Raw genomic sequence first — 25,644 nt, forward strand, 5'->3', positions numbered from 1 at the left:
CTCAACAAGTACATGGTCTAGTTATACCAACACGATGCACAACATATACTATACAATATTTTATTTGAAAATGGAATCCCGGTCTCTCCGACCACACGCAGCCATATATATGTGTGTGTATGTATATCCACTAGCTAGTGAAAAAAAAGGAACATGCACACTACAGTTTTATTAAAAAGGAGTACATATACAAAGGCTGTGTTGCGGAGTTTGAACGGGAGTCGAGCTTGGGGTAGTTTGACTTGTGTGATGGCTGCAGCGCCGGCTCGCACGAGCTAGACCGATTGGAGAGAGAAATCGAGTTATACTCGGACTTGTCCCCCAACCTCTAATTAGGTCAGAAATTGAAAATTAACTGAAATTTTTCTTCCAGTGCCTTGTGCTGGAGCTTGACGGTTGAGAGTTTATTCTCCGGGACTGGTGCGATGTAGTGGCGGAAACTTCCGGCGCCGTTTGCGACACAGACCCAGGAGCTAAAGACAAACGTTGCACTTTCCTCGGAACTAATTTGTATAAAAATTCCTAGAACTATATTTCTAGAATGGAGCGGTAAATCATAAAACCGTAACCCCTAAATATAAAACTCGAGTAAACCCTAAACCCAAAACTTTGATCAATTCTAAATCCAAAACTAGACAAACGCTAAATCCAAAGCCCTAGTAAATCCAAAACACTAACCCTTATGTTTCAGGCCCTAAACAGTTGGAGACTGCCAAATTATTTTAAATGGTAAAGTCACATTCTGAAAGCTACATATATCGACAAATTGTTCGTGTCATGTACATATCCTTTTTTTTAGAGAGAGAGAGAGAGGAGCAAATACCCCTATTTTGAGTTTGTGACTTGTAAACGTGGGCCACACTGCGACTACGAGGCTTTCAGCATTTCAAAATGGGCTAGGAGCCGAGTCTGAATTTCCTTTGGGCTTTCAACCCGTCGGAACCTCGTTCATAGCAGCCACACTTATGGGTGGGTCTAGAGGCCTCTAAAAAAACACTTATGGGCCTAGAGGAGGGGGTTTCACTCACCGACCCACCTCAAAACATCTGCCGGAGAATAATCGACTGGAGAAAAAAAAAACAAGCTAGTGATGGTTAGGAATCCCGTTTGGACTTGTGCATTTGGATTGGATGCCACAGGTGATTATACAGAGTTGGATTCGACTTGGACGTTTTCTAATTAGATTTCAGTTGGATTTCTCTTTTTATATGGATTTTAACCCACTCCTACCTAGGGTGGCAACGGATCATGACCCCATGTCCTCACAATCTAACTCAATCATATCTATTTTTTTTCAAAATTATATAATATTATGATCCGATCCTTTGAGCCTGATCCTAAACTTTGGTAGGCTAAATTAGACAATCTTTACCACTCCTACTCCAACCTCTAATTACTCAGTAGAGGTAGGTGGTATTTTTAGAATACGGAATAACTCATAAAAAAACTAGCCCATATATATAGCTTATTCATATATTTAGAAATTGCGAAACACGCAGGAAATGAATAAACAGTTTGACAATGTCAAAACAAGCCATCAGCACACATATCACGGGCGGCAGGACATAGCAGACGGAAAAATTAGCTCAACAAGTACAACATATACTCTACAATATTTTATTTGAAAATGGAATCCCGGTCTCAGCGACCACGCGCAGCCACACACACACTAGGCACTAGCTAGTGAAAAAATAGGAACATGCACACTACAGTTATAAATACTACACAACAAAAAGTATATAATACACACAATACGGGCCACACTGGGCCAGAAACGCATAGGGTAGGCCGCACGGCCCGTCTGTTCTCCTCTCCCCAAATGGGCTGGTTATGACACGATCACCTAGATCGATGCAGGCGGGTCTTCTTCTTGTTCTAGCGGCTGCACATCGAGTGTGTATAGGCCGAGGAGCTCCTCAACGTCGATCCAACGACGCGGCCCGGTCGCGTCGCTGTGGTTGTCCATCACGAGGACGTCCATCTCCCCCTCACGGCAGAATCGGTAGGCGTAGCAGACGACGGCGTGCCCCCCTACCTGGCCAGGGTAGAGCTTCTTACTCAGCTCCATGTAAGCTTTGCTTCCGGCCGCAGCCGCGGTACACCAGCGCGTTGTCGCGGGCGGCGTCGAAGTGATGATACCACGGGCAAACCCATAAGGCCCCGACGCAGGGGCCGTGGGTGTCCAGCAGGTCCGCCACGTGCTTCGCGGAAAGCGCGGTGCCGGAATAGGCTTTCCATGAGACCAGTGGCAAGGCACAGCTTGGCGACTCGGCGGTCACCATCAGGGTGCTCATCTTCTGTATCTTGTGCAGTACACGGCGTGGATTGGCCCCGGCCCCCTGCCCTCCACCCAGGTGCTGTCCAAAGAGCACACGTTGAAGAGCGTTTGGAGCGCCGCGTACATGCGGGTGCCAGGGAACGCGCGTCCCTCGTTGCCCTGCTGCTTCTTGTGTAACATCCGATGGGCCGCCTCAAGGCACAGGAGGCAGGCAGCGAGGACACAGGTGCCTGCACACGAAACAATTCCATCAGTATACTAAAGAGAAGGCCAATTCGGTCACCAACGATTCGAACGCAATAGTTGGCCAATTGTCGTTTTATTGATGAAAGGTTTACTATAAATAGATGTACGAAAAGGTAAAGTAAATGATAGATTTACATAATTCTTTTTGAATAAGACAACATCATGATCTAAAATCAATAATGATAAATGTTTTGATATGGTGGAGGGAGGGAGGGTCTCTCACCATTTGTTTGCTTGATTGGCCGGCCCATATACTCTTCAAATGTGTTCTCCCGTGTCACAACCCCGATGGGCTTGGGATTATCCAACGTCTTAGAGTCAAATCTGAATGTGTTGCTCCACGTCTTTGGGCCCTCGTTAAATTTTCCCGCCGGGGGGAGGTAAGGATATGGTACCTGAACAAAAAGCATGCCAGTCATCTCAGATAATTTGGGAAAAAGCTACCGCTCTCTACTCCGTGCCTGGCTGCCCCGCACGTGCTTCTTCTTCTATTCCGGCGGATCTCCGACGAGCCGGATTAAGTACTTTGGGTCACTTTGCGACATGCCCGCCGCCACCACCTCTATCCAAGCCATAAACTTTGGAAAGGAGCTCGAGCTACTGCAGTGGCTCGGGATGCTGCAGATGAAGTGGCGGGTGAGGCCGCCGGACGTCGCGCGCGGCGGCCTCGACGACCCTGACGGCGAACTACTTGTGCTCTAGCATGGCCGGACAACCCATGTGCTCTAGCTTGTGATGCAGAGGAGGCGTATCTACATGCGCCCGCTGCTTGGATAGCCTGCTACTGCATCCGAGCTGCCGACCGGGCAGGTCGCGGTGGCGCGGGCAGCAGGAGGGCAAGGCGCGACAGCGCCCGCGATCCGGCATGCGGCAAAGGGCATAAGCTAAGGGCCAGCCGGCTAGCAGCTGGTCGAACTATGAGCAGTTTGTGACATTGGGTCACTTTGGGTCACTTCTCATTTTCGTTTCATGCACTCGCCAGCTTCTATCAAGCCATAAACTTTGGAAAGAAGCTGCATGCGGCCATGTGGAGAGAACCAAAAATGATCTAGAGCATGGAGCTAACCTCAGGTACGCAAGGCGGATTCCTCGCGTAACCGCCCGCTCGCAGCTTCAGCGGAACCGAGCTGCGGCCTACGTTAGCCATTATCATCTTCTCCATCTCTGTACGAGCAATCACTCACAACACACGCCTTTTGGATGAGGACCTGGCTCTTGAACGTGGTTGTTGATGAGGGTGAAGGGGGCGAAGCTATAAGCACTACTCAGGTTAGCCTTGCTCGCTAAGTACCGTACTTATGGATAGCCGGTGGGAACGGTCCGCAAAGGTCTCACCGTGAGGACCTGCTCTCGATTTCTGCCGCGTGGCATCGACGCTCATGCGCTCGTTTGCACGGCAACGCAGGCTTGCTCGCTCGCTTGGTTCTCGCCAACGGTCGCTGGCTTGGCTCAGGCCATCGGCTCTTGCTCGAAATTGCAGCGGCGGTGACGACGGAGATGACGGCAGCGAAAAACGGTGCAGAGGCGCGAACGACAGTTAATGCGGCGGACTTCTGAATCACAACCACTAATACAAATAAGACATTTAATTTGGTCATGGTAATAGCTCCAACGGCCCCGATCAAGGTGAAAATTCATGTTCATGTTCGTCCATTTCGTGGGATACGTCAGGCCGGAGGAGACACAATGCGCCAGAGATAAAAATGCGTTTGCGTGCCATACTCGAGGCATCCCATCATGTGAAGCCCGGAGGGAGCGGTGGCACTGGACGGCGGAGGTGACGGTAGAGGAGGACGAGGCGGTCATAGGGGGCGCTAGTGGGCAAGGTGACTTCAGCGTACTACGATAGCCGCGATGGAGGACAACGAATGTGATGACAGCGGAGGATGGGAGAGATTAACGGGAGATTGGCCGGACAAGGGGACTGAGACGGACCATGGTAGGACAGCGTCGGCGACGGCGTAGGATGCTGGAGGCGACAACTTGCAGAACAGATGTGGCGGTGGCTCTCGACAGGGAACAAGGAACTAAACCGTCCACTTGGAGATGAGCGCTTGAGCCGCACGCGTTAAGCCGAGCGAGTATGAGCCTCGTGGTCGCTGAGGCGTCAATCCGCTCGGGTGGCCATGCAGCAGAAATCGAGGGCAGGTCCTCAAGGTGAGGTTTTTTGGGACCATCCCCATCTAATTTTTCCACAAAGCGAAGGGCCAGGTGCACCACTATGGGTAAAAATACATACACCAACACTTATATTTAGAAATTAGACTCTTAATAAATAATCAAAATTATTTACCTACTACTCTCTCATTTTTTAATACTTCAACATAATATCCATATAGATGTGTACTTATCTTGTCTAATTGTGATTGACTTTTAATTTAGTAGTTACTCTATATACTTTTTCATCCACATCCACATTTTTTTTCATTTTGTATCGCATCTCAATACATTATGTTTAGCATAAAAATCAATATTTTTCATCACTTCCTCGCATACATGTATAAATGATCTACATGGTGACATCTATCATGTGTATATATCATAAGTTAGTATTTCTATATAATTAAATAATGACATAGATAGGTAATTTATAATCAAATATTAGTTTACTTTTGGACATTTTTGTAGGATGAACATGAAAATGATTACATTAATCAATTAAAAAATATAATTACATTAAGATTTAGGTGTTTACTTTAGGTTATTTTTAATAACGACATACGTGGGTACTTAGATACAAATTTAGAATAACATTTTATTTTATTCTTTATAATGACATGCATGGGTAAATTAGATGAAGATGATGAGTTACTTTAGATTACTTTTTATAATGGCACAACTCGATAATTTAGATATTGTTTTTGGGATTTAATTTATAATATTTTCATAATTATATTGCTCGGTAATGTTTTAGAAAATATAATAGACCAATGACTGTGATTATTAGAGTTTACGTGATTGATGTTTGATGTTCTGATTTTTGTGAGAATTTCTAGGATTTGTCTTTTGTTAAATATTCGAACAAAATACTTGCATAGATATATACTTATCATCTTCATCCAATTGTGATAGATTTAAATTAGTAATTAATCTATAATGTTTTCATCCATATTTATATCTTTAACTTTTCACTTCGCATCATAGGTATGCGCTTGAGTTTGTTTAATGGATCCTAAGTTTGAGCTCTAATTTTAACATAGAAATCTATATTCTCAACACCTCCTCTATATCTTTATAAATGGTGATACATTTCATACGTATATACCTTAATTATTATATCATATATCAATACGTAAGAAAATATATAATTTAGAATCATATATTGGTGTATATTGGAGTGTATTTTTAATGAAGGCAATTTGATTTAAAAATTTAGGGTTACCTAATGTTATTTTAATTAATGATATATGTAGGTAATATAGATGCAAATTTAATGTGTTACTTTAATTTATATTTTAAGTATTAGCGGCGATTGAGAGGTTATTTAAAATTATTTTTTTATAATGGCATAAGTGGGTTGAGATGAAGTTTAGGGGGTTACTTTAGTTTATTTTATATAATGGTAGAGGTAGGTAATTTAGATATAAATTTGGGGTTAGTTTAGGCTATTTTTATAATGACATATGTGGGTAATTTTTTAGAAAACATAATAGATCCAATGGCTATCATGATTTGAGTGTACTGATTGATGGCCAGATGTTTTGATTTTTTGTGAGAAGTTCTAATATTTCTCTCTTTGTTTAGAGGATCCACCTAGGATCCTAGATGGTTTCACCTGGAGGATTTAAAAAGAACCTCTAGTAAGATTGGATGGATGACATGATGTGTACGAGTTTTGTAGATTCTATAGGATCTATCTATTTTTAAAGCGTCTTGTGAGAATTAACATAAAGATTCCGGAAGAAGTTCCAATTAACAATAATAATAAAAAAAAATTTACCGCAAAAGAACCAGTGTCCACAAGGCATAGCAGATGGGACGCGCATGCAGACCACAGTTGCCGCGCTTCTCCTAGGGTGTGTTTGGTTTGAGGGTTGAGTTGGGTTGGGACGGATCGGACCCAGATAGATTCGTGTTTTGATGGAAATTCATGCGGGTTGGGTCAGACTTTGGGGGAATGTACCCTGTAGATGTGGGTTCGTTGCATCCACTCAAAACAAGCGGACACACTTGACCAAATTTGATCCCTTCAGCTCTGTCTCGACTCCATCAGTGCATCGCAGAGGAGCTCACACGGGTAGCCCAGGGAGCTACGTTGGCAACCAAGGTGAGGCCATGCTCCACCCAAGGAGCTCTGCTGTGCGGTCGGGCAAGCTATCAGGATGGTGCGGCGGAGCTGCATGGCGTGGGAGGACAGTGGAGCCGCGCGGCCTAGGGGAGCTCCGCCGCTGGCCGGGCGAGCTCGAGTCCGCCACTGTAGGCAAGGGCACACGCGTCGCAGGGAGGCTGTTAGGGAGGCCGGCGTGGAGGTCGTCGGGGAGGACGTCGAGGGGGGATGTGGTGAAGGCCGGCGCCGCGGGGAGGAGGACGCGCCGCGGAGAGAAGATAATGCCAGCAAGAAGAAGAAAAAAAGAAAAGAGAAGGAAAATGGATGACACGTGGGACCCATAGATGACAGGTGGGACCCACGGATAAGTGTGGCTAACGGTGTTAAACTGGCATCCATCCTAATTCTCTCAACCCCTCCAATCAAACAAAAAAAATGGAACGGCCCCATCCCTCCTAACCAAACACGAGATGGGTTGAACTCAACCTAGAAAAGTGGGATGAAACAAACCCATCCCACTTGATACTAAAACCCAACGCATGCCTAGTCTCACATGTGCAAACCATAAACAGCTTATTTTTCCTAATAGTCCATTCATGTATCTTTTATGAAGTATATAATTGTGATAATAGTGCATTGCCATTTTTTCCCCGAAAAGAATGCATTGAGCCGTTTCGATTGTTACTGGTTTATATAGCAGTACCAGCACTTTTATTTTTAATTCTATGTATAGCTGGAATTTCACTTCGGATCTGGGTGGCCCAGTTTGTTTTTTTAAAAGAATTTTTAAAGACAGTTACATGTACAAGCACAAACATGCTCAAAATATATATCAATTCCACTCTACCATTCGTATTCATTACCGCATTTTATTGGGTAGTAGGAGTTACCTGCTAAGGTTTATAGATGGGCTACAAAAGGCCCAGCTCTTTCCGTTAGGCCCACCGCACCACTCCCATTAGGCTCATAAAGCCTTCGTGTCATTCCGGCCCATCCGGTGCCACAACTGGCACGGTGGGCCGTTAAAGCATAATTGAGGAAAAAACACGAAAGCATTAGAAATATTCCTAAATAATTAGGGAATTACGGAGATCTTAAGAAAAAAAATTAGAACTAAGGTTTATCATCTAATTTGACCGATCTACCGTGTAAAAAGTTTTGCAACCTATAACCTATAGTCACTTCTTTATCTAAAACGAGTAGCAAATCGTTACCAAACTAATATATATTCCCTTTGTCCTAAATTACTATTTATTTTGACTTTTCTAGTGCATAGTTTACTATGCATCTAGATATATATATTATGTCTAGATATACAGTAAAAAAAATCAAAACAAATAATAATTTGGGACGGTGGGAGTAGCAAAGCTACTTTAGTTTGTACGTAGTAATAAAGGATTACCTAGCTGAGAACTACCAGTACCTCCTATCAAAAGCACAATCGCATCGTTGATGGCACAGACAAGGTACCGCCGCCGCCGATTACCATCACCAAAGTTGCCAAGCCGCCGATTACCATCACCAAAGTCGACGGCCGTTGGCACTGCAAGAAGCTAGGGCCTGTTTGGGACTGCTCCGCTCCAAAAAAAATAGCTCCACTCCACCAACTCCACCTTTTGTCAGATCCACTCCACCAACTCCAGAAAAATAGGGAGCTGGGTACCTGTTTGGCTACCGGATCCAAATTCAGCTCCAAAAATTATAGGAACAAGTGGGAATAGTCGTTTTTGCCCAAAGGTTTTGCTGTGTGCTACAGTTCCGCGCTACAGTACCGCGCTACAGTGCCGCGCTACAGTACCCATAAGGTCATGCACTGCTCATGTTTCTTTTTCACATGGAAAAAAAAATTTCGTACTAGATAACAGATCCATTACTTGTTCCAATAAAAATTAAAATTTGTTTCATGTGACATCAAATGAAATTACAAAATTAACCACACCAATATTAACTAGTTCCAAGCAAGAGAAAGAGCGGTGGCCAACTCATCACGAAATACATCCATAGTTGGAGCATTGGCATTCGAAGTAGACCCGTCCGACGCCAAGGGAGAAACTGCATATTTGTTATACCTTTCCGGGATAGTAGGTATGTAATTAGGATCACGATCAAACCGATCAAAGTCAATGTCTTCACCTCCATGTTCACGGATATAATTGTGAAGGACCATAGTAGCCACAACAATCATCTTTTGCTTGTACATAGGGTACGGTGGCATCTTGTAGAGAATTTGCCACTTCATTTTTAATAATCCAAATGATCTCTCAATAACATTGCGAATAGATGAGTGAACACGATTGAACCTTTCCGCGGGAGTCTTTGGTTCCATACCCATATGCCATTCGGGTAAATGATACCTTTCACCCTTGTACGGAGCTAGATACCCAGGGCGATTAGGATAACCCGCATCAACAACATAGTATTTGCCTGCAAAATGAGAAGATAATATAAGTTATTATTTGTTCAGCACTAGGACAAGTAAAACATAAATCATATGAAGACGATGTTACCTTGTGGAGGATGTGGGAAGAATTCTTCGTCCACTCTAATTGCATTGTACAGCACACTTGTGTCATGCATAGCTCCGGGTTGACCCGTGGATACATAAGTGAAACGCATGTCGAAATCACAAACAGCTAGAACATTTTGTGTTGCCATTCCGGTTTTCCCAATATATCTTACCATCTCCTCAGGTGACAGAGCGACACGAATATGAGTACCATCAAGAGCACCTATGCAATCTTTAAAGTGTGGATATGCACGTCTGTCATCTCTTATCCTTTTATGGACAGTAGGGAAGTTTGGATTTTTTGGTCTAATAAAATCCTTTGCCATAGCAATCAAACATAATAAGACCTCATCAAATTTCCTACTTATAGTTTCACCGGAGTGGTTGAATCTATTTTGAGCTCTCCTATTTGACTCATTTCCACCCAAAGTGTATAATAAGATGGCCAACATCTCAAGCGTGTTCATATGCATCGAAGGTTTTAGCCCATACCTTCCCACCAATAAATCATGAAGATCCATAAGTATTTTCTCATTCATACGAAGTTGTCTATGGCATTCTCCTGCATTCCTTATTGTCTCCATCAACCATCCCATGCCACTAAGGTTTGATATTCTTGGTGGGTTTTTATCTAGATACAGATCGACATAAATTTGAGCTACTTGAGCACCACCAAGAACTAAACTCCAAAACTGCGCACTCTCCTCACTACTATCACTCTCACTCTCGGACACCTGCAATTTGACATGAAACAAAATAACATGAATACACCATTGTTCAAGTGACATTAATACAAAAGGTTCAATGATGACAAAGTTCAAGTGACATTAATAAATAAAAACAAAAATGGTGTCCACATAATTGAAAAAAACAAATGGTGATCTTCAGTTCCCGTATTTGACGTTGAACTTCCTCGTAAGCCAACCGAATCTAATGTCCTTAGTTGGAAGTGTCATGAACATGTCCCTTTGATCTTTCTTCACAAACAACTCAGTAGCAATAAAATGCTCATCGGTACCATACCCCGCTCCACAATCCAAAACAAGATCCATTACTTGTTCAACAGTAACTTCGCCAACCTTTCTTGATGTGAAAGCCTTGGCTTGTTCAGCTATCTCACTCAATTTTTCTTGAATCACAAGTGCGGTTCCTGTTTTTGCTTTCTTTCCTTTGTCTATGACAACCCTCGATCTTCTTTTTGCATTGCCAATGGATGGAGATACCTCCTCAATGTCATTCACAGCAACACCTCCATTATCCTCAATGTCATCCCCACCACCATCAAGGTTCTCACCAACATCAAGGTCTACTTCAATAGGAGTGTCATCATTTTGGGGTATGATAGGGTTCGAACTCATAGGGTTCCAATGATCTGTTTCATCATTAATGATGTCACCAAACATAACGGTCAAATCATCCACATTTTGCAGAGGTTTTGTCCTGAACCCGCCACATCCTGGGATATCCTGTTGTGAAAAATAAGATAAGAAAATAGTGTTAGTTATGAGTGAGTAACGAGTATGAATGATTCATTAAAATTTTTAAAAAATTACATCCTCACCTTTCTTGCCTTCCTCCACCACTCATCGTCCATGTCAATCACACCCTTTGTTCTATCCCAACCTGTTCCTGTTTGCCTCTTCATTAATCTATTCCATGCTGATAATTTTATCTTCAACTTGTCCCACTTGTTTTTCAATTGCATCTTGCTAAGATAAATTCCTGTCATCTGATAAAACCTATTTGACACTTCTGTATAGCCTACAGAGTTCAAATGTGTATTTGGTCTATTGCCTTTCTTAACTTGTTCTGCAAACAAGTTACAAACAATCGATGTGTATGCGTCGGTCCAGTCCATCATATCTCCCTGACCATGTTCAACGTCAGAACATTCCCATAACAATATTTTGTGGTTAATTCCAAACTCAAGGTCAGAACGTCTTTTCTAATAAAGACTATTTAGCTCACAGGTTGTGTACTAATTAAGCATATATGTATCTTGCAGCATCCACGTCAGTTTCCTACTACTACTAACATAATATTTTTGTTACTGTTGTTCCATCCATTCAATACCAAGCAAATGTATCAACGTATATGAAACATACACCAAGGACAATTCACATACCTCCTCTTCGTCATTCTTCTTCGCTGCCCTAGAGGGCTTCTTGCTCTGTCCTTGGCCCCGACCTCTTCCTGACCGCTTCTTCCCACGGCCATGGCCGACACTTGCATCTTCAGCACCAAGAACAACCTCATCCAAGTCAGCCTCATCGTCGGCCAGGGGCTGCTTCCTGCCAGTATGGGCACGGGCGCCACGCCCGCCCACGGCCAAACTACGGCCGGCCGTGCCCAAGCCACGACCGAACCCGGCCTGGCCGACAGGCACGAACTCATCCAAGTCAGCCTCATCATCGGCCATCATCGTCCTATTGCCGCCATAGGCACGGGCGCCACCGACCAAGCCACGGCTGCCCACCGCCAAGCCACGGCCGGCGGCGCCCAGGCCACGGCCGATTTTTTCCAGGCCGCCGGTGCCAAGGCCACGGCCGGCGGCGCCCAGGCCGGCGGCACCCAGGCCACGACCGGTTCTTTCTAGGCCGGCGGCGCCCAGGCCACGGCCGGCGGCGCCCAGGCCACGGCCGATTTTTTCCAGGCCGCCGGCGCCAAGGCCACGGCCGGCGGCGCCCAGGCCGGCGGCACCCAGGCCACGACCGGTTCTTTCTAGGCCGGCGGCGCCCAGGCCACGGCCGGCGGCGCCAAGGCCACGGCCGGCGGCGCCCAGGCCGGCGGAGCCCAGGCCGTAGGCGCCCAAGCCGGAGGCGTCCAGGCCGGAGGCGTCCAGGCCTGCGGAGCCTAGGCCGTAGCCGCCCAGGCCGGAGGCGTCCAGGCCGGCGCCGCCCAGGCCGGAGGCGCCCAGGCCGGCGGCGCCCAGGCCGGCGGAGCCGAAGCCACGGCCGCGCGCGCCCAGGCCAGGGACAGCCGCGCCGGAATCTGGGGAGTCGGCCAGGGCGCCGGTCGCCTCCAAGTCCTCGACGGCCACGGGTTCCGCACCGTCGGCCATGGGCGGCGAGTCAGACGCGGGGGCGGCGGCGGAATCACCGGCGGCGCCCAGGCCGGAAGCCGTACGGGCGGCGGCGGGCGGGCGGCAGAAGCTGTACGGGCGCCCAGGCCGAGTCGCGGAACAGAGTCGGCCGATCCGGACGGTCATTGTTTTTCTTACGGTACTGTGTAAAGGGTGGCATTGGTGGGTAATTTCTACCCAACTCCAAGAGGGGTTATAAAAGTTGTTTTTTGAGAGCACCCTTTGAGGAGCTCCAGAAAAATCTTGGAGTTGCCCCCCAGATCCACATTTTTTTTGGAGTTGGTATAGTTGGAGCTGGAGGTGTTTGGCAAGATGAAGCTGGAGTGGAGCTATTTTTTTTGGAGCGGAGCAGTCCCAAACAGGCCCTTAACCCTCACTATATATCTCACCTGGATCTGGATGCAGCAGCCTCAGGTGATCCTCGGTAGTATTAGGAAGTACTCTCTCCATTTAAAATTGTGCTCCCTTCGTCACAAATTATTCGTTTTAGTTTTTGTAAATTCATAGCTTTGTCTATGCACCTAGATATATGATATGTCTAGATACATAGTAAAAGCCATATACTTATAAACATCAAAACGAATAGTAATTTAGGACGGAGGGAGTACCAAGCTACTTTACTTTGTATGTAGTAATAAAGGTACTAGCAGAGAACCAACAGTACCTCCTATCAAAAGCACAATCAGCTTGCGCATCGTTGTTGGCACAGACAAGGTACCGCCGCCGCCGATTACCATTACCAAAGACGACGGTCGTTGGCGCTGCAAGTTAACCCTCACTATATATCTCACCTGGACCTATGCAGCAGGCTCAGGTGATCCTCGGTAGTATTAGGAAGTACTCTTCATTTAAAATTGTACTCCCTTCGTCTCAAATTACTATTCGTTTTAGCTTTTCTAGATTCATAGCTTTTGCTATATATGCTATGTCTAGATATGTAGCAAAAGCTATATACCTATAAAAACCAAATAGTAATTTAGGGCAGAGGGAGTAGCAAGCTACTTTACTACTTTGTATGTAGTAATAAAGACACAAAGGTAATGAGCTAGCAGAGAACGTTGATGGCGCAGACAAGGTGCCGCCGCCGCCGATTACCATCACCAAAAACGACGGCCATTGGCGCTGCAAGAAGTTAACCCTCACTATATATCTCACCTGGACCTGGATGCAGCAGGCTCATGTGATCCTCGGTAGTATTAGGAAGTACTCTCTCCGTTTAAAATTGTACTCCCTTCGTTCCAAATTACTATTCGTTTTAGCTTTTCTAAATTCATAGATTTTGCTATACACCTAGATATATACTATGTCGAGATATGTAGTAAAAGCTATGTACCTATAGAAGCAAAAACGAATAGTAATTTGGGACGGAGGGAGTAGGTTGTATTAACTTTTTCTAGATAAATATAATTTTTTAATATCAAAATAATTTAGATATACATTATGTCTAGATACATAATAAAAACTATGTATCTAAAAAAGTTAAAATAACCTGTAATTTGAACGGAGAGAGTACATTTCACACACGATGCATGGTTTATTGTGACAAAAGTACAAACCCTTAACTTGTGTCTCACTGAACAAGCATATTTGACACGAGAAAACAGCCAAACGATACATATTTTGTGGAATACATTTCAAACGTTCAATAGCACAAAACAAAGAGACAACAACACAACCATGGCAAAGGAGAGGACAGAACTTGTGAATAATGTATTCTGGTAAGAAGCTCACCTTCCCCTTGTAGGAGCTACTACATTATGGCGTATGCCATCATCTTCTCTTCTTTTGATGCTGCTGCAGCTGCCGCTGCTGCTTCTTCTTCTTCTTCTTTTTCATGCTGCTGCTACTTCCACTTGTTCTTCCTACTACCGCAGCTTCTGTTTCCGCTTCTTCTTCCTGTTGCTCTTCAAATGCTTGAACCATGGATTTTTTGCCACGAATGATGCTCCGGACGTGGGCGGTTTGTTTAGAAGATAGCTTACTGCATGTGGGCATTGCGAGAAAATCCCTCGCCATCCGATGCAGTGTCCGAAGCGAACTACGGGGCTCCTCCTTGTTCCACCATTTCAAGATCTCAAAATCGTCGCTGGTGTTATTAACTTCATCTTTTAGATAATCGTCTAGTGACATTTCCCAGTAGTGGTCCTTTACTTTGTAAAATTTAAACTGCTCCCGGATCGTCTCTTCTACCTTGCAAATGTATTTGGCAGAAGCCTTCTTGTCATATGCTTCTCTAAACATATCTTTTATGCCCCTGAGCATTTGCAAAGATTGCCCATACACTAAGACAGTGTGGTCCAAGCTTACAACCTGGTATAGCCTGCAAGGCCTACCAGCAAGTGATTCAACCCCCTCGGTAAGTGGATGGTGGAAGAAATGCAGAGCAAAACTGGATAAGCAAACGAGACCGACCTTTGATGGCCTCATCATCTATTTCTGGTGGAACATATGGAAGGAAAGAAACAGGAGAGTCTTTAATCATGAATCCAAATCAACTGAAGAGGTAGCGTACTTAATCAAAGAAGACGCCCAGCAATTCAGCTTCGCTACACAAGGACCAACAAATCAGTAGTCGAGCATCTCGCTGGTTCAATCACCCTCGTCAAACTAAATATAAAGCTGGTGAACGAAACACCGGAATGTAGCACTGTTTCTTGCTTTCGTTCTTCAGTTTTCAGGGAATTTAGTTGTCTAGTTTGCTTGGGAGTTGTCGTTTTTGTTGAGTTTGGACGGCAGTAGATGAGATACTGCCTGTTGTACAGACTTGTTCCTTTTTCCTTTTTTTCTCTTCTAATAAAATTTACGGCAAAGCTTTTGCCGTTCCTTTCAAAAAAAAGCTTGCGCCGAGGGTCGAGTATGCATGGTATAGACCAGACCAGGTATGAATGATCAATAGTCTTATCTATAATTTTCAGTGCCTGTCTGAGAACATCTTTTACAGTTTTGCCATAGGAAACGCCTGTGTATTCTTCGGTAGGCGAGCTTGTCAGTTCAGCTTGGAATTTTTTCCTCAGGTTAAGCAGCTCTGCAAGACAAAGATTTGAAGTGGGACGGGTGGAGTCAGAAATCATTTGAATGGATTCATGTATGCTCCCCCAAAGCCTGCACAATAGTCCGATGAGTTCTGTGGCTTCGGTTGTAGTAGTAGAGTGATCATCCTGAAGAATTTTCAGAAAACAATAGAGTGAGTACCACTGTTCATTGTACGCCCTCGGGTCTTCTTGCCCAGTTGATAACCCCAACAAATTCGTCTGGATGCTCATTTCGCATGGCAGAAGGCATCGGGCAACTGAGTGAAGCACACGGTCCATGTAGATGTAGGTGGTGGAACGAAGTAGCTTTTGGTTCAGTGGACAGGCAGGCAGCAGTTTGCCGTAGTGATCCGTCAGGCTGCTGGGGATGTTGTCGTCCTCATGACCTACCATCATGAACATGTTATCAAGAAAACCATGATTTGGAATATCAGGCACGTCACGAGTAAGTTCTGACACCATATAGGCATCGGCGACGACCCTGTGCAGATTCCAATCACCATCGATGAAGTTACAAGCCGTGTAGAGGGTGGCTTCCCCGCCTGGCTCAATGGTTGCAACTGTACCCAATATGAAGCTGACCCTGCCTGGTTTGGCACCCTCCCTTGTTAGGCTTGAGAGCAGCTGCGTCCTTTCTTTGTCAAGGATACCATCCCACATCTTCTCCATGTCCTCGCGCGAGGGCAGCTTGAAATCAGGGTCCAGGCATCTCACGAAGCACATGAATTCCTCCACGACCTCGTACCCATGCGTCGCGATCATGCGAGCCAGGTTTTCGTTGGCTGCCTTCTCCAAGTCAGTCTTGCGTTGGACTTCTACTTCTGGGACCCCGGATTCATCTTCCAGGCGAGGCTCGGCTTTGATTTGTTTAGAGCGCGGGATCAAACCGGCTTCTTCAGGCTCGACTTTGACTTTTTTTGGGCACCGGGCAGGCCCGCGATGAGATGATTCAGCCGGACATGACCGAGCGCGGGCCGGCGGCTGGTCGTTCAGCTGTCATCTCAATTCCGTGTTCTGCCTTGAGGTGATCCCACAAGTTGGTGGTGCCATAGTTTCCTGCGCGCACCTGATAATCCTTCTGATTATCCCAGCAAATATTGCACCTCGCCATCTCGATCTATCCCATGCTTTCGTATGGGCGTGAAATAGTTCCATGCTTTGGACCTTTTCCTCATTCGCCCTTTGCTGCTCGCCCCTTCCATGCGCGTGTGCGTGTGCCTGAATGAAGAAGAACTGACCGAAACAAAGGGCAAGTTTTACTCTGCGTCAGATGTGATATGACTGCTCGTGTAGTGCACGATAATAAGACTAGACAAAAGGGGTGTTTGTTTCGAGGAACTGTAATCCACCCTACGAATGTTTTTGTGGCAACCCATTCCATTTCATAAATCGAACAAAAATAATGAAAAGTTAGAACATGACGGTCCACTTCATTCCTTACAAAAAAAAAAACACCGCTAAAGAGAACCGAGATTCAAGATGCAGATATATCAATTAAGGCCACAGACTATGTAATTTGCATAAAGTTATTATATGTATAGATTATTAGATAGAAGTGAATATGTTTTTTTTCAATCTTACGATTACTAATTCGATTATAGAGTCCTTTTTAGCCACCACGTTAATCCTCATGAGTCTGGCTTAAAAAAATTGAATCCTATAAACTCTAGAAAAAATGCACTTTTCAATTCAGTAGACTCTAATGATTATTGATAACAATAGACACTGTATTACTTCAAAACAAAAATAATAGATATTGTATCTATCATATTTTCTAAAGAAAAACACCCACACCTGCCATTATGAGAATAGTCTAAATTAACCCCCTATTTCCATATTAATTTACCCACCCTACCATTATAAAGTATAATCTAAAATAGCCTCCTAATCTTTATATAAATTATCCATATATTTCATATAACAAATAATCTAAATAACCTCCTAAATTTGCATATAAACTATCCACGTATTAATAATAACCTAAATAACCTTTGGATCTGCATTTAGATTACCATATCTACCATTATAAAAAATTCCAAAGTATACAAATATATGATCCCAAATTTACCTATTCTGTTATTGTTAATACAGAAAAAATACTAACTTAAAGTATATACATATGTTGGTTGTCACCATGTAGACCATTTATATATGAGAATACTAATATACATGTTGAACGCATAGCTCAAACAAAGAGTTCAATTAAACACATGTCAAACACACATAAATGTGTCATTTAAAGTGAAAAAATCTATAATATGGTAGAAATAAAGTATAGTAATTACTGACTAGAGTCTATCCGATTTTTATATATCATACCTATACGAGTATTTTATTAGAACATTAATGAATGAGATAGAGAGATCACACACAAGGTAAGCATTTTTTATTAGTATTAGCTATGCGATCTAACTGTTTCATGAATTTTAAATACTTATTCTCTCAAAATTACTAGCACATGCAAAGGCACGGGTTGATAGACTATTAAGGAAAAAAAATTATGGTGAAATATGTCCCACCTTATTTTTCTCGAATTTGTGCTCCCATTTACAATGAGGCGACATGACTATCGACAATGAGGCGCTTGTGGTAGCTTCATCAATAAAAATAGCAATCCAATCTCTTAGAGGTGCTAATAAGGATAGGGTGTGGGCCTACGTGCATCCAAAGGTGCGATTGTTTGTGTGTGTATATGAACGTGTGCTCACATTTACAATGAGGCGACATGACTATCGACAATGAGGTGCTTGTGGTAGCTTCATTAATAAAAATAGCAATCCAGTCTCTCAGAGGTGCTAATAAGGATAGGGTGTGAGCCTACGTGCATCCAAAGGTGCGATTGTTTGTGCGTGTATATGAATATGTGCGTTTGTACTTTGTGTAAGAATTATGGAGGAGATGGCTTATTTGCAAGTTGAGCAATAGCTACGTTGATAGTTGCTTTAAATTTACGCATTTGACTAAAACATTATGACATAGCTACGTTGATAGTTTATTTATAAATAATATTTTTATGAAAATACTAATATACACATTATTCTTTGACTCAGGAGATTCAACATCATCTTGTTGTGGTGCAAGAAAAAAAAATGATTGTTTACGCCAGTGTGGTAACTAAAGAGTGCAGTCTAGGACCTAGAATCTATTTTTAAAAATAATAATAATATAAAATGAGGGTTTTAAATAAAAGGTACAATAAGCACTCCCGTTTGAACTTAACATGTGGATAAAAGAAAGCACCAACTAATAAGATCAAAATTTGAAAGCTAAAATCTAGATCCATGACATCTGGACTCATGGGGTGCATTCCTTGAATCTAAGTTTTTAACTAAACGCATGCATATTGAAGGCAGACAGCGATTCAAAAGTTTGAAAACTATGAATATGGATGGAAAACTTATATATAGCAATCCGTAATTAAATCGATCATTATAAGTATTTTATATAAGTATTATGTTAGAAATGAATAAAAGATAACTGTTTGCAAAGATAAGCATTTTTTCGATAAACTTATCCATTTAGATGCTAAGTACTTTTACGAAGTATAATGTTGCGTTAAAATTTTGCTGTATAATGATTCGATGGTACTGTGTGCTACAAAGTGGATATGAAGCTGATCTGATGACCAATCTATCGAGTAAATTAAACCCGGTACGGTGAAAGATCGGGAAGGAAAGGTGCTTACTACAGAGGAAGCTCCAGTAGACGATGAGGCTGGGGCTCCGAGCCGTGCGCCGGGACAACGACACGATGTGACGTGAAATATGCTCGCGGGTAGAGAGCAAGCAGAACGCCGGCTTTTTATACAGCGAACGGGGAGGGAGCGGGAGGCCGACGAGGCGATGACCCCGAGGGCTTCGTAGGTCAATGGAAAAGTGCAAACGTGCTGCAGTGCTGCTTTCATTTGTTTTCTCCCGACAGGGCTTTGTGGGGGTACGTTGGAGGCGTGGTGACGACACACCTGGTGAGCAAGCAAGCACATGTTAGTTGCAGCAGCCAAAAAGCACATGTTTTACTATTATGTTTCGGGAACACTTCAAGAGATTGAGCCGCAGAATTTCAGATCGATAAAATTACAGGCACATCTCAAAACAATGCGATCACCACCATCGAGTCGATGACTCGAATCCTGATACACAGCTTCAGTTGAGCTACGCTCGGTCATACTCTTGCTATATACTCTTTCTATATCCCGTATGAGCTAGGGTGTTTCCATGTTGCTGCTGCTTAACCTATAGTCCTATACCCGTACGTACTAATTTGAGTCAGTGTACCACAAGCGAAGAACTAGAGAACAATTAATGCCTGATAAGCTGGTTTAACAAATGTGGTGTGAAATGAAAACACAACGGCGATAGGATTGAATTCCCTTTGCTGGTTGGGAGGAAGAAGGCCTGCAAATTACTTTAATTTGCGAATAAGAATAATGCGTAGCATGTTGATCAGTAGTTCCACTATCATTTTTTTTCTGCTATCAATGTGGATGGTTGACATAGTGTGGACGCCGCCCAATGCTAGCTTTAGCTTTTTCAAGTATATTCACCCCCCTTTCCTTCTATAACCAAAGTATCCTAGGGTCTAATAACGAATGCGTCTTAGTTAATTTTGGGGGGTTAGCTGGTGGAGCACTAAATAAAGGAAAGCGTACTGGCGCTTATTATGCGGGGAATCTTTTTAATATAAATGTATTAAATGAGAATGTACTAATCTTCTGCAGAGTACCCCTTCCACCCCCTTTTGTTCAGCTACGTGGATATGCTGCATGAGAATGTACTGATCTTCTGCTTATGCCCCCTTGCCAACAAAAAGGTAGAGGAAGTCAGAAGAGCCCATATACGAATCAAAAGTCTTCTGTATCTTCAAGTGATTCAGAAACTGAATCATCACAAGGTGAATCAAAGTTGGGTCACTTCTGATGTTGTTAGATTATCATTTCTGCTATCATTTTGTTGCGTTATCAGGTATTACTAAATACTAATACATGGTCATTATCGCTTCACCTTGTTGTAGCAGACACCGAGCCCCCTATTCACCCTTGTCGGGCCTGTTTGGTTACCATAGACTAAAGTTTAGTCCACCCATTTTAGCCCCACTACGGGAAACACTAAAGTTGCCGAGTGTAATTTGTTCGCCGAGTGTATTATTGCGGGCACTCGGCGAAGGCCGTGTTTGCCGAGTGTATCCCTAACAACACTCAGCAAAAATATTACACTCGGCGAAAATAAGGTTTGCCGAGTGCAAAAAAAAACACTCGGCAAACTCACGGGGGACACTCGGTAAATAAAATACACTCGGCAAATCCTTAAGCACGTGAGCAGCACGTGCGGCGTCCGGTAGGGGAGGTGACGGACGTTAGCTGTTTGTCAAGTGTCCCCCGTTGACACTCGGCAAAGCTCAAGGTGTGCCGAGTGTTAGGTGCCACACTTGGCAAACATCAATGTTTGCTGAGTGTTTTGACGGGACACTCGGCAAACATTGATGTTTGCCGAGTGTTTTTTGACACACTCGGCAAAACTGAAACATTTTTTCCCTCCTCCAGCCTCCAAACTTTTTATACTCCCCATGTATGATATTTGGCACTGCATGGTAGAAGGTGGACTATTTATTGACCTGTTTGCTATATTTAATGAATTAATTTCATTTAGAGTAATTTGTTGATTTAAGTCAAATTTGAACTGCAGGTGATTGGAATAATGGAATAATATGAGTGGAAAAATCATATTCATGTTAGTGAGTCCAAATTGAGGTCTCATCCGGAAAATGAAAAGAAATTTCGAACATTTTGTTAAGGAAACACGACTACGAACGTGTGGCCGAATGATTTTTTAATTCTCAAAAATACAAACGAAGTTTGAAAATCACGAGATTTTCCAAGATGCTATGATTTCATATGCAGAGGCTGTGGTAAAAAATTGAGAAGATTTCGCACAAATTTTGACATATGATGCTTAGAATTCGAAGCATCTCCAGAGAGGATTCGTAGAAGTTGGAAGGATCCGGTAAGATTTTGAGTCGAATCGATACTTGAATTTGTCATTGAGTTCAAATTTATTTTTATAGGCCATAGAGAACATAGATTGGTTCATGTCAAATTTTGGTAATTTTTCGGATTCGTTTGATAATTTTTATTTATTAATTGCAAGTATATGAATTTAATAGATATAAATTCAATATGAGCTATAAATCCATGAAATAATGGAATAATATTACTTAAAAAATGAAATACGCAATGTTTAGTGACTTTGACTAGATTTTTGCAAAGTTTACATACTTTTAATTACTAAAACTACTTTGCACATGCAATATAAGTACTTATTTGCCGAGTGTCACAATGAGGCACTCGGCAAAGAATATGTTTGCCGAGTGTCATCCCTCGGACACTTGGCAAAGCTCGCTGCGGGTCCATGTGTCAGCGTCAGTCCAAAATCCGGGGGAAAAAATCCTTTGCTGAGTGCCCCTGATCTAGCACTCGGTAAAGGTTGAAAACTCCGAAAAAAAATTAAAAAATACCTTTGCCGAGTGCTAGATCAAGGGCACTCAGCAAAGACGGAACATTAAGCCGGCCCTAAGTCCCGCACGCGCACACACACCCGCACATGCACAGGCACACGCACACGCACCGCACGCGCCGCCCGCCCGCGCCGCCGCCCCGCGCCGCTCACGCCGCCGCGCCGGCCCCCGCCGCCCGACGCGCCGCCCCCGCGCTGCCGGCGGCCCGCCCCGCGCCGCCCCCGGCCGGCCACCGCGCCGGGCCCCGCGTTAGCCCCGGCCGTCCCCGGCCGGCCCCCGGCCGCCCCCGCTCCCCTGTCCGTGGCCGTCGCCCCTCCGTTAAGTTTCTATGCCGCTACAAATTATAAATTAGAGTAGGTATGAAATTAGAAATTAGAAAATATTGAAAAGAATAGAGAGGTGGTAGGATGTGGTAGGATTTTTTTTAGAAATTAGAGGCATGAAATTAGAAAATTAGAAAATAGAAATTAGAGAAGAATAAAATTAGAAATTAGAAAATGTTGAAAAGAATAGAGGTGTGGTAGGATGTCTAGAGAGGTGGTAGGATTTTTTTCATAAATTAGAAAACTAGGATGTCTATTTGCTTGTGAAAATTCTTTGGTGTGGATGTATTTGTCGGCCATCGTGCCATCTCTTTGGTGAGATTGTGGTTGTTGGCCATCGTGCGGTCTCTTTGGTGAGAATGTGGTTGTCGGCTATCGTGCTGTTTAATTTGTTGCAGGTTTTGGAAACCTCCCCGTGCAGGGGAGTTGCTGCCAAAATTGTGACTTAAACAGTGCTATGTTTCTTTTCTTGCAGGAGAGGCTCACAAGGACCGTCCTCGACTCGTCACTTTGCAGGATAGCAAGGTGAGGCATCTTACACATCTCTTTCCGTTTGATGTTCGTATATCACGTAACCTAGTTAGGCGTCTCCTGTTCGAAAGAGATACGGTTGGAAATATGCAGATCTTTGCATATCTATAACCGTATCTGTTTTGAATTGTCCACATTTTTTGGACAGCCCGAGGATGTGTAGGTGGGTTTAGTATCCATGGTCTTTTCCGGTCCGAGATAGAGTTTCGGCAGCACCTTCCTGTTGTTCTCCAGATACACAATCTCCTATCAAGGACGTGTATTTGGAGAACAGCGGGGAGGTGCTGCCGAAATTTTATCTCAGGTCGGAGTAGCCCATGGATACTAAACCCACCTACACATCCTCGGGTGGGATTAGGACCTATCTTTACCTAATAGATAATATAGGAACGTGTATATGCAATGTGAATTTTGTATTACTCGCTTATATGCTAGAGGATGGAGGATCGTCAGTGGATGTACACGGGTCACACTAGTCAGAATACGTTGACCAATGAATGGATTGACAAGATGGATGCTTTCTTGGAATGGGCGTTTGCAAGTGTCAAAGGAGCTCGATCGACTTGGTGTCCATGTAGAAAATGTGGAAACATGCGTCGGCAAACCAAGCTAGACATGGGCAAACATCTGGTAAAGAACGGATTTACATCAGACTACACCAGGTGGATCTATCATGATGAATCTGACCATGGGAGAGAGGAGGTCTTGAGACAACGCATCGAGGAATTTGATGATGATGCCGGGGTGGGAGACATGTTAAATGACTATCATGAAGCACACTTCGAAAAAGCACGTAGGGAGGAGGAGCCAGAGGCTACCGCTAAGGCTTATTACGAAATGTTGTCTGCGGCACAGCAACCCCTTCATGGCCATACCAAGGTTTCTCAACTAGATGCCATTGCACGCCTAATGGCTGTGAAGTCTCAGTTTAGTTTGAGTCGAGACGCGTTTGATATTATGTTGACAGTTTTTGTAAGCCTGCTCCCGGTTGGTCACATCTTGCCAAAGAGCATGTATGAGGCACAGAAACTCCTTCGTGCACTTAAGATACCATACGAGCATATACATGCTTGCCCGAAGGGATGCATCTTATTTAGGAAAGAGTATGCGGAAGCAAAATACTGTGTGAAGTGCGAATCGTCTATGTTTCTGGAGGTAGACTGTGGTGACGGTCAGAAAAAGCAGCTCGCAATTCCTGTGAAGGTTCTACGGTATCTTCCTTTCATACCGAGGATCCAACGGCTTTTCATGACTGAAGAATCCGCGAAACAGATGACATAACGCAAAAACGGCCGTCGATATAATCCTGAGAAGCTGGTACACCCATCCGATGCTGAAGCCTGGAAAAGCTTTGATGCGATTTATCCTGCAAAAGCTCTAGAGGCCCGTAACGTACGCGTTGCGTTGGCAACAGATGGGTTCAATCCTTATGGAATGGCGGCCGCCCCGTACACCTGTTGGCCCATTTTCGTTATCCCCCTGAATCTTCCCCCTGGCGTCCTCTTTCAACGACATAATATATTCTTGTCGTTGATAATTCCAGAGCATCCGGGGAATAATATGAGTGTGTACATGGAGCCTCTAATTGATGATTTGCTCCGTGCTTGGGAGGAAGGGGTATGGACATATGACCGATCCACAAAGACAAACTTCAAGATGCATGTTTGGTACCAGTACTCCCTGCATGACTTGACGGCATATGGGATTTTCTACGGATGGTGTGTTCATGGGAAGTTCCCATGCCCAGTATGTAAAGCATCTTTGAAGTTCATTTGGTTGTCGAAAGGTGGCAAATATTCTTCGTTCAACAAACATTGACAATTCCTCCCTCCTGACCATCCATTCAGACGAGACATCAAGAACTTTACTAAATATGTCGTAGTTACAGACCCCACACCGCCGATGATGACATGGGCCGCAGTTCGTGCTTAGTTAGACGCTCTCGAGGTCAATAATGAAGAAGGTGGTTTTTTGGGATATAGCGAGCAACATGCTTGGACGCAGAAGTCGTGCTTGTGGAACCTCCCCTATTTTGTGATCTTTTTCTCCCACATAACATTGATGTTATGCACACTGAAAAGAACATCGCCGAGGTGATTTTTGGTACAATTATGGACATTCCTGACAAGACAAATGATAACGTTAAGGCTAGAGTGGATCAAGCAAGGTTATGCAATAGACCAAAGCTAGACATGGCGCCTCCCAGAGCCGGCAAGTCGTGGAGGAAGCCTAAGGCCGATTTCGTTCTGACGAGGGCTCAAAGGAGGGAGGTCCTAGAATGGTTCCAAACGTTAATGTTCCCTGATGGCTATGCAGCAAACTTGAAGAGGGAAGTGAATTTAGCAACTATGCGAATCAACGGGTTCAAGAGTCATGATTACCATATATGGCTTGAGCGCCTACTTCCGGTGATGGTTCGAGGCTATGTCCCTAAGCATGTGTGGCAGGTGCTAGCAGAGTTGAGCAATTTCTTCCGCCGGCTTTGTGTGAAGGAGTTATCTCGTACCGTGGTTGCAGAAATGGAAATAATGGCGCCCTTGTTGCTCTGTAAGTTGGAGAAGATCTTTCCACCAGGCTTCTTTAATCTAATGCAGCATATGATTCTACACCTTCCGTATGAAGCACGAATGGGGGGGCCTGTGCAGGGTCGTTGGTGCTATTCAATTGAGAGATGTCAAAAGGTTCTTCGAACTAAATGTAAGAATAAGTGCAAAATTGAAGAATCCATTGCAGAGGCATACATTCTGGAGGAGGTGTCAAACTTCACATCAAAATACTACGCTAACAACCTTCCTAGCGTGCATAATCCACCTCCTCGTTACAATGCTAGCGAAGATGAATTGAGCCTTAGCATTTTCCGAGGGCAACT

At 44.0% G+C, this 25,644-nt stretch overlaps 2 protein-coding genes across 2 annotated transcripts; both read right to left on the reverse strand.

The window, feature by feature from the left end:
- Positions 1-8,739: 8,739 nt before the first annotated feature.
- LOC117861699 (uncharacterized) lies at positions 8,740-11,716 on the reverse strand. Its single transcript, XM_034745254.2, has 5 exons — positions 11,423-11,716; positions 10,859-11,164; positions 10,353-10,763; positions 9,299-10,031; positions 8,740-9,215 (listed from the first exon to the last, which is right to left on the reverse strand). The coding sequence occupies exons 1-5, from the start codon at positions 11,714-11,716 to the stop codon at positions 8,740-8,742; spliced, it is 2,220 nt and encodes a 739-aa protein (XP_034601145.2).
- A 2,196-nt stretch (positions 11,717-13,912) lies between these two features.
- On the reverse strand, positions 13,913-19,519 carry LOC117861418 (zinc finger BED domain-containing protein RICESLEEPER 3-like). Its single transcript, XM_034744975.2, has 2 exons — positions 19,097-19,519; positions 13,913-16,644 (listed from the first exon to the last, which is right to left on the reverse strand). The coding sequence occupies exon 2, from the start codon at positions 16,171-16,173 to the stop codon at positions 14,926-14,928; it is 1,248 nt and encodes a 415-aa protein (XP_034600866.1). The 5' UTR covers positions 16,174-16,644; positions 19,097-19,519; the 3' UTR covers positions 13,913-14,925.
- Positions 19,520-25,644: the final 6,125 nt, after the last annotated feature.

Source organism: Setaria viridis, chromosome 6 (genome assembly GCF_005286985.2).
Source record: "Setaria viridis chromosome 6, Setaria_viridis_v4.0, whole genome shotgun sequence".
In the NCBI taxonomy this organism is placed as follows: Eukaryota; Viridiplantae; Streptophyta; class Magnoliopsida; order Poales; family Poaceae; genus Setaria; species Setaria viridis.